Genomic DNA, 10000 nt, shown 5'->3' with positions numbered 1-10000 from the left:
TAGTGGAGGAAGCAGGACTGGTAGTGTACCTGTTCAGAAAGGTGTATTTGAGTGGTTACTTCGCCCCGCCGCGCTCTCCCGCCGGGTAAGAGGCATCCAGGGACCCTAGCGGACTGAATATGGTCACTTGACTTCTTGCTCTCATCAAATTTGTAAGTATAGAGCTCCAATCTTGAACATTTAATGTTTGATTTTGCTTTCTTAACTGTCTTCTTTTGTCAGGACTTGGGTAATATTTAGTCTCTTCCATTTCTTTGAAGACCTTCAGTCTATCTTGTGAATGACTCCTTGTTGGGCTTGTGGCTTACCTTGTTTCTTTCTCGGCCTTGTAGATGCTGTGGGTCACCCGTCAGATGATAGATGGTGTGGGTCACCCATCAGATGATAGATGGTGTGGGTCACTCATCAGATGCTAGATGGTGTGGGTCACCCGTCAGATGATAGATGGTGTGGGTCACCCGTCAGATGATAGATGGTGTGGGTCACCCGTCAGATGCTAGATGGTGTGGGTCACCCGTCGAGGTTCGAGGTTCGAGGTTCTGACCAGAGCTTTGGTAAGAGGGGAGGGGGGGAAGAAGGATGGGTAAGGATGGAAGTTGGGAAAGGTTGGGGAGGGAGGAGGGGTAGGTAGGGTTATAAAAGGGTAGTGGCCTATCCACTTTGGTGTAATTTGAATATACGTGTGTGCATACTGAGTAATTTATAAAGAGGTTGGTTTTATGAGTAGGGTATACCTCCTGCCCATCAATTTCGCAATGCTATATTGTCTTATACCAGTGCGTCATTGAATTGGAAGGATGCATACTGCATACAATTGCTTGCCCTTTTTTTCCGCAAGAGGTTGGTCAGGAGGCGCAGCTGCAGGCGGAGGTTGCCGGGCATTCGATGGAGGTTGGTTGCTCACCTGGAGTCGGCCAGCAAGGCAGTGACTGAGGTGGTGTCCTGCTGTATTGTAGTAGTAGGTGCAACGAGGTCAGTTGTGAGGTGTTGGTTGATAGAAGTGGGTCACCCGGAGATGGGGAGCGCTAGTCCATGTTACTGGACATAGAATGGTTTAAATAACAAAAAAAAGGCACAATTGTGTATAGAATGGTTTCGGTGGTATCCATTCTTCGTCTGCGGGGAGGTCGCTTAAGATTTTGGGACGAGGGAAGTTCTCCTTGTTGATAAAGCGTCGAACTCTTTGTTGGAGGGTCATTCTTTGGGGTCTGTGAAGAAGGGGTGGTGATGGTATAGTCGGTTGTGTTCACTGGTTGGGGGGGATTCTCTCTGTCAGGCACGTAGAGTTCCTGCATGTCATATAGTTGTCTCTTAGTAAGTTTGTCTAATCGGACGTTGATTGCGGGGATTCTCTGTTGTGTGTGTAGGTCCTCTGATCTGATTCTGTCTCTGAGTCTGGTGTTCGTGATGAAGTGGAGGGCTTTATTTGGACTCTTTGGGGTTTTAACATTTTGGTTTTGGTTGTGAGCGACATGGGTACGCAGGGGTATTCCAGCAGAGGTGTGACCATCATCTTGTACAGGTGTAGTTTGATGTGGGGAGGAGCTGCTTTGAATCGATAAAGTTGGCCAAGGCGGCTTCCGCTAGGTTTACTTTTTTGGTTATGTGGGTTGTAGAGTTGAGTAATCTGCCGATCTCGTATCCTAGGATCTTGTTTGGATTCCTTATAGCAATACAGGTTCGTCTGATGGAAATGCCCCCTTTTTCTTCTATGGTTGATGGTAAGCACCCAACGGTGCTGGTGAGAACTTTGTCAGGGTTGGTTGTGATTCTCCATTTCTTCTCCCACCTGGAAGTTCTATTTAGTTCTTCATTCATTTTCTCGATTGCTCTCCTATGCTTGTTTGCACCAGCTGTAGGGGTGGAGGAGACAACATGGATGACATCGTCTGCAAATTGGGTGATGATGGTGTCGGTGTGTTCAGGTTGGGGGAGGTCGTTGACATATATGTTGAATAGGACGGGGCTGAGGCAGGAGCCTTGGGGTACTCCTGCTGTTGGTGTGAAGGGGGTTGATTCTGCTCCGTGGAAGGTGGGGATGATTTTTCTTCCTGTTAAGAAGTTGTAGATGAGCCTGAGAAAGGTCCAGTTGTGATCAGGGAGGTCTACGAGTTTGTAAATGAGACCGTCGTGCCAAAGGCTATTGAAGGCCTTGTATACGTCCCTGGTGGCGATAAGGGTCAGGTTACCTTGCTTCTTCAGGCTGGCCACGGCATCATAGATGATGTTTATGGCATGCTGAGTGCTGCAGCGGGACCTGAAGCCGAACTGCCTTTCAGAGAATAGGTGGTTGAACTCCATGTAATAGTTGAGTCTGTTGGAGATTATTCTTTCAAAGACTTCGCCCGTGACTTCGAGTAGGGAGATGGGTCTGTAGTTCTCGGGATTGCGGTTGTCCTTGTTTGGTTTGGCGATGAAGATCATCTTAGCTGTCTTGAAAGCCTCTGGGAAGTGACCAGATGCCAAGATGGCATTGTAGATATTCACCAGAGACATCTTGCAGTTACGGGGGAGGTACTTTAGTTGTTTAGCTCTTATGCCTGATGGGCCAGGAGCTGTGTTTCTCAGTCGCCCTATGACTTGGGATACTTCTCTGAGCGTGATTGGTCTGGTGAGGGGATGTTCGTCTTCAAGGGTAGCTGTGTCAATTGATGGTATAGGATGAAAGTCTTCTAGGCTCTCGTCCCGCCATTGGTTGACCCACTGGTAGCGGGTGTTGTTAAATCTTCTGCTGTCGTTGTGTGAGAGAATGTTCTCCCATACTTTGTCCATGGCTTGGTCCAGTGGGTCGTCAAGTAGGGTAGTCACTACCTCACCATTTTCGTCGGTGAAGGAGTGAGAGAGGTGTTGAGTGGGAGTGTGTTTGGCCCCTAGTAGTCTGCGAATCGTGCTCCAGAATTGGTCAGGGGTGGCGTTTGTACTGGTTAGCTTGGGGCACCAGATATTCCCAAAGATCTCTTTTATGTTGGGTTATTAGGGCGATTAGCTCTCTTCTCGATCTTAGTAGGGCTTCCCGGGAGGGTTGCCCTGTGAGGAAGTGTCTACTGCATTCTAATTGGTACCTGTTCATTCTGTCTTTGATTTCCCTAGTTGGTTTGCATTATTGGTATATCTTGGACGATGTTAGTGTGCAGCAAGCTTGTGTGGCCTCTTTGATTCTGGCGTGAAGGGAGTTAATTGCCCCATCTATTGCATTGCAGGGCTAGTCTTCGAGAGAGATGGTTTGATGATTACCTAAGAAGGCTCTGAAGGGGTCGAAACCTAGCGTCTTCAGGTTAGGTTGGGGGGGGGGGTACGGAACGGAGTGGACTGTAGCTTGATTACCACAGGGATGTGATCTGATCCGACGTTGCCACCTGGAGAGACTCTACAGTGGAACAAGTCACAGTCTCTGTTTGTGAGGACTACGTCTGGGGTGCCTGGGTGGTGGCCCACAAACGACTTGAAGAATGGGCCTTGGAATTTGAGGTCTTTCGCGGCCATTATGTGGTATAGTTGTTTCCCCTTGTGGTCACCTTGGGCCAGTGTGGCTCCACAATTGAAGAGAGCAGGATGGTGGGCGTTGAAGTCCCCAGCTAGGACGGTGGGGATATTTCTATTGAGAAGTCGGTGTAAGGGAATGGATTCGATATACGGTTGTCTGGGAGAGAAGTACCCTGTGATTGCTAGGAGTCTCCCGTGTGATGTTGGCACTTCAACCGCTAGGACGTTGTCCTCGTCGACATGTATGTTGCGGAATTCATGCCCCTGCTTCACTAAGATGGCCACCCCACTGTTGGGTCCCCTGGATTTCTCAAGAGTTGAGTACCCACGTATCTTTATGTGCTGGTCAGGTCTGGCTGATGTTTCATTTAAGAGGATAATGTCTGGGTTGTGGTTGCAGAGTTCGAGTCCAAGGAGGTAACGGTTGTTGAAGAAGTGATGGATGTTGATTTGCAGAATTGTGATCCCCATTATTGTACATGTTTGGCAGAGTTGCTGTGCACAGCGGATGGGTGTTTGTTGGCGCAGTCACGTGGCGGTTGTGTGCGCTTTCTGTTGGGAATGCGGGAGGGAGGGGGATTGTAGTCTTGGGTAGACTTCTGAGTGGAGAATTGGTCGTCGTCTGTGCTGTTGGTAACGGTGGTATCTGATGACGAGTCTGAATCGTCTGAATCGTCGTTAGGCATGAGGGGCGAATCAGGGTCGGAGTTGTTTTTCATGGTTGAGACGTCAGTCTCATCGGTTGTCGACGATGTCGACATTGGGGACATTGGAGGTTGAGTAAGGTTAGTTAAGTCTTGATATAAGTCTTGTTGCTCAGAAGGTATCTCACATGGGGTGGCGGTGGGACCAGGTCACCCGTCAGATGCTAGATGGTGTGAGTCACCCGTCAGATGCTGGATGTGTGGGTCACCTGTCAGATGCTGGATGGTGTGGGTCACTCATCAGATGCTAGATGGTGTGGGTCACCCATCAGATGCTGGATGGTGTGGGTCACTCATCAGATGCTAGATGGTGTGGGTCACCCATCAGATGCTGGATGGTGTGGGTCACTCATCAGATGCTGGATGGTGTGGGCCACCCATCAGATGCTGGATGGTGTGGGTCACTCATCAGATGCTAGATGGTGTGGGTCACCCATCAGATGCTAGATGGTGTGAGTCACCCACCAGATGCTAGATGGTGTGGGTCACCCATCAGATGCTAGATGGTGTGGGTCACCCATCAGATGCTAGATGGTGTGGACCACCCATCAGATGCTAGATGGTGTGAGTCACCCATCAGATGCGGGATGAGAAGAGCGGCATAAATCTAATAGGTGAGAAACACTAATCCATAATCTTGGGAACTCTGCTGTTCCTTCACCTCTGGATCAACACTCCTGCATCAACACGAGAAACTCTACTGTTACACCACTCTGGGTGAGTCAACAGCCTAATTTCACAACTGTATTTCTATACCACGAGGACAGAGCTACTATCTCAGCAATGTATTTAAGAACTGGCCTTGTCCGTTATACTCTACTGCCGATTTCCAGTCGACTGCTACGGGCGGCAGCTGACTGTTACCTACACTGTTAGCTGCTCACCTTCATAAGCATTGTATCCGTCTGATGCTGGACTTCACAATAGGCACGACCATCTGTGACCTTGTTACGCTATCTCCAGCGTCCCATTAATCACCAGTTATTTCTGTGCACTTTGCCATAATATTTGCAGACTCAGAAGATCTTTCTGTTCACATGTGCAACATCTGGGTATCTTTATTGTAGACGTTTCGCCATCCAGTGGCTTTATCAATACAAATTCCAGGACATAACTTGAAGACAGTAGAACTATGTACAGAAGATTAGGTAATCAGTCCCTCAACCTAGCAGTAGGTGCGAAGAGCACCGTAGTCGTGGAGATTCTGAAGCAGAAGCAAGGTGCCTGACGTTACTATATAAGCGTCAGGCGCCTTTCTGTTCATAGGCTTGTTCAGTTGATTTATTTAATTTTTCATTATTTCCTCTTATTCAATAAATTATTTATCTTATTTTGTTATAATATATTTTTCTATGGTTTCTTCTCATGAGGAGGGAAGGGGGGCCCTTCGAAAGCTCTCTGAGGGCTCGAAGGGCCCCTATACCTTCACAGTACTTCTAAGTGTTGTGAAAGTTCTCTGTATATTCTCGGTCAGCAATTTCACCCGCCTTGAAAGGGGCCGTTGGTGTGCAAGAATATTCCAGCCTAGAGAGAACAAACGATTTGAAGAGAATTATCATGGTCTTGGCGTCCCTAGTTTTGAAGGTTCTCATTATCCACTCCATCATTTTCCTACCAGATGTTGTGGATGCATTGTTGTGGGTTTTGAAAGTGAGATTCTCTGACATTGTCATTATCATTAAAAATAATAAGAAGAACATAAGACAGAAGGAGCACTGCAGCAGGCCTACTGGCCTATGCGAGGCAGGTCCAATTCTCCCACCGGCTTAAGCCAATGGTACTACTACTAATAGTAATAACAGTAATAAACATTCTTTGACAACTGTCACTAAATTCTAAACATTAGTCATTCTCCCACGCTTAGTTTCACCTCTATCTATAACTGCATTACTTAACAAAGGTAAATTATGAAAGGTCATTTCCCTTGTTGCAAGACAGTGATCATATCCAATGCATTTATTTTCTCGAAATTGCAAATTTGATTTAGGGTTTTCCAAGTAATATTTGGGATAGTTTAATTTCTTCTAAGTCGCTATGGAAAAGTTAGTTTTAGGCAGTTATTAGAAGTAACTCTAGAAGGCTCTGGGAAAGAGTTTGGATCACAATGGAATGGTCGCGGGTACGATACCCAGGTGGAAGGAGATGTACACGCAAGTTTTGTCTCAGTTACTTGTCCCTATTCACCCTGTTTACCTAGGAGTAAGTAGGTACCTGGGTGTTAGTCGACTGGTGTGGGTGGCATCCTGGGGGATGGTAATATGCCTTGGACAGGGGATGGTAGTATACCTTGGACAGGGGATGGTAATATACCTTGGACAGGGGATGGTAATATACCTTGGACAGGGGATGGTAATATGCCTTGGACAGGGGATGGTAGTATACCTTGGACAGGGGATGGTAATATACCTTGGACAGGGTATGGTAATATACCTTGGACAGGGGATGGTAATATGCCTTGGACAGGGGATGGTAATATGCCTTGGACAGGGGATGGTAGTATACCTTGGACAGGGGATGGTAATATACCTTGGACAGGGGATGGTAGTATACTTTTGACAGGGGATGGTAGTATACCTTGGACAGGGGATGGTAGTATACCTTGGACAGGGGATGGTAGTATACCTTGGGCAGGGGATGGTAGTATACCTTGGACAAGGGATGGTAATATACCTTGGGCAAGGGATGGCAGTATACCTTGGACAAGGGATGGTAATATACCTTGGACAAGGGATGGTAATATACCTTGGACAGGGGATGGTAGTATACCTTGGGCAGGGGATGGTAGTATACCTTGGACAAGGGATGGTAATATACCTTGGGCAAGGGATGGCAGTATACCTTGGACAAGGGATGGTAATATACCTTGGACAAGGGATGGTAATATACCTTGGACAAGGGATGGTAATATACCTTGGACAAGGGATGGTAATATACCTTGGACAAGGGATGGTAATATACCTTGGACAAGGGATGGTAATATACCTTGGACAAGGGATGGTAATATACCTTGGACAAGGGATGGTAATATACCTTGGACAAGGGATGGTAATATACCTTGGACAAGGGATGGTAATATACCTTGGACAAGGGATGGTAATATACCTTGGACAAGGGATGGTAATATACCTTGGACAAGGGATGGTAATATTCCTTGGACAAGGGATGGTAATATACCTTGGACAAGGGATGGTAATATACCTTGGACAAGGGATGGTAATATACCTTGGACAAGGGATGGTAATATACCTTGGACAAGGGATGGAAATATACCTTGGACAAGGGATGGTAATATACCTTGGACAAGGGATGGTAATATACCTTGGACAAGGGATGGTAATATACCTTGGACAAGGGATGGAAATATACCTTGGACAAGGGATGGTAATATACCTTGGACAAGGGATGGTAATATACCTTGGACAAGGGATGGTAATATACCTTGGACAAGGGATGGTAATATACCTTGGACAAGGGATGGTAATATACCTTGGACAAGGGATGGTAATATACCTTGGACAAGGGATGGTAATATTCCTTGGACAAGGGATGGTAATATACCTTGGACAAGGGATGGTAATATACCTTGGACAAGGGATGGTAATATACCTTGGACAAGGGATGGTAATATACCTTGGACAAGGGATGGAAATATACCTTGGACAAGGGATGGTAATATACCTTGGACAAGGGATGGTAATATACCTTGGACAAGGGATGGTAATATACCTTGGACAAGGGATGGAAATATACCTTGGACAAGGGATGGTAATATACCTTGGACAAGGGATGGTAATATACCTTGGACAAGGGATGGTAATATACCTTGGACAAGGGATGGTAATATACCTTGGACAAGGGATGGTAATATACCTTGGACAAGGGATGGAAATATACCTTGGACAAGGGATGGTAATATTCCTTGGACAAGGGATGGTAATATACCTTGGACAAGGGATGGTAATATACCTTGGACAAGGGATGGTAATATACCTTGGACAAGGGATGGTAATATACCTTGGACAAGGGATGGTAATATACCTTGGACAAGGGATGGTAATATACCTTGGACAAGGGATGGAAATATACCTTGGACAAGGGATGGTAATATACCTTGGACAAGGGATGGAAATATACCTTGGACAAGGGATGGTAATATACCTTGGACAAGGGATGGTAATGTACCTTGGACAAGGGATGGTAATATACCTTGGACAAGGGATGGTAATATACCTTGGACAAGGGATGGTAATATACCTTGGACAAGGGATGGTAATATACCTTGGACAAGGGATGGCAGTATACCTCATACAAGGGATAGCAACACACCTAAGATAAATCTAAGACTCTGAAAGATAAGATAATCTATAATCTAAACTATATCGAAAGAAAGTCAGACTTTTATTCCTCATCTGAGAAAATATTACTTCTCACTCGCTATAAAAGATTTATTCGCTTTTATTTAAAGTTGCAAATCTTCTGGAGAAACTATTATAAAAGTCTTAATGTTATTTAGAGGAACATACGTTCGTGTTCTTCCAGGTTTTTATACAATTTCGAAAAAAAACCCTTGTTTATTCATTTCATCTTCACGTGTAATCTATATAATTTATTTATCACTAATTATGATATCTTGTATAATTCGTCTACTTACGATATCTTGTTTAATTCCTCTATCACTGACTAATTACGATATCTTGTTTAAGTCTTCTGTCACTGACTAATTACGATATCTTGTTTAAGTCTTCTGTCACTGACTAATTACGATATCTTGTTTAAGTCTTCTGTCACTGACTAATTACGATATCTTGTTTAAGTCTTCTGTCACTGACTAATTACGATATCTTGTTTAAGTCTTCTGTCACTGACTAATTACGATATCTTGTTTAAGTCTTCTGTCACTGACTAATTACGATATCTTGTTTAATTCCTCTATCACTGACTAATTACGATATCTTGTATAGCTCGTCTATCACTGACTAATTACGATATCTTGTTTAATTCCTCTATCACTGACTAATTACGATATCTTGTTTAAGTCTTCTGTCACTGACTAATTACGATATCTTGTTTAAGTCTTCTGTCACTGACTAATTACGATATCTTGTTTAAGTCTTCTGTCACTGACTAATTACAATATCTCTTATCTCTCTCTTGTCATTGACTAATTACAATATCTCACATCATTCGCCTGTCACTGAGTAATTATGTATAAGTCTGTCTCTTCATCCTTATTTACCATAGCTGATCTTTCTATAGTACGGTCCTGGACCATTTTGTGGACCAGGGATCGAAACATTGTCTAACTTTTATCTCCAATTTTTATATATATATATATATATATATATATATATATATATATATATATATATATATATATATATATATATATATATATATATATAGCGTCTTGCATATTATATTTAATTATATATATTTTTCTGTTGCAGATAACGCAACAACAGTCAACTGTGAACTGTACATAAGAAGCTTTGGCTCTATTGATCCAAACTCTATGGTAAGTACTTGGGGCTCTAGAATACTCGTAGGATGATATTTAGAGAAGTTTTTTTTGGGGGGGGCTAATGTTTTGATCTGTTGTGGATTATCATCAGGTCTAGACTGAAAGAGACGATGTGCGTAGAAGGGGTCAGGTTAGGGGACAGGTTAGGGGACAGGTTAGAAGACTGATCAGTGGACAGGTCAGGAGACTGGTCGAGGGCAGGTCAGTGGACAGGTCAGGAGACTGGTCGAGGGCAGGTTAGTGGACAGGTTAGGGGACTGTTTAAGGGACAGGTTAGTGGACTGGTCAGTGG

The 10000-nt window shown here is 44.5% G+C and overlaps 1 protein-coding gene across 1 annotated transcript in view; it reads left to right on the top strand.

Annotated features, from left to right (window-relative positions):
- LOC128699699 (glycine receptor subunit alpha-4) overlaps window positions 1–10000 on the top strand; it is a 193095-nt gene that overhangs the window by 74565 nt on the left and 108530 nt on the right. The window contains exon 3 of the mRNA XM_053792446.2: window positions 9635–9702. Coding sequence (XP_053648421.1) covers window positions 9635–9702 — 68 coding nt within the window. The remainder of the gene's footprint in view (window positions 1–9634; window positions 9703–10000) is intronic.

Source organism: Cherax quadricarinatus, chromosome 67, assembly GCF_038502225.1.
Source record: "Cherax quadricarinatus isolate ZL_2023a chromosome 67, ASM3850222v1, whole genome shotgun sequence".
Lineage (NCBI taxonomy): Eukaryota > Metazoa > Arthropoda > Malacostraca > Decapoda > Parastacidae > Cherax > Cherax quadricarinatus.
Note: the sequence above shows the minus strand (reverse complement) of the source record. Positions and strands in the feature narration are given on the sequence as shown.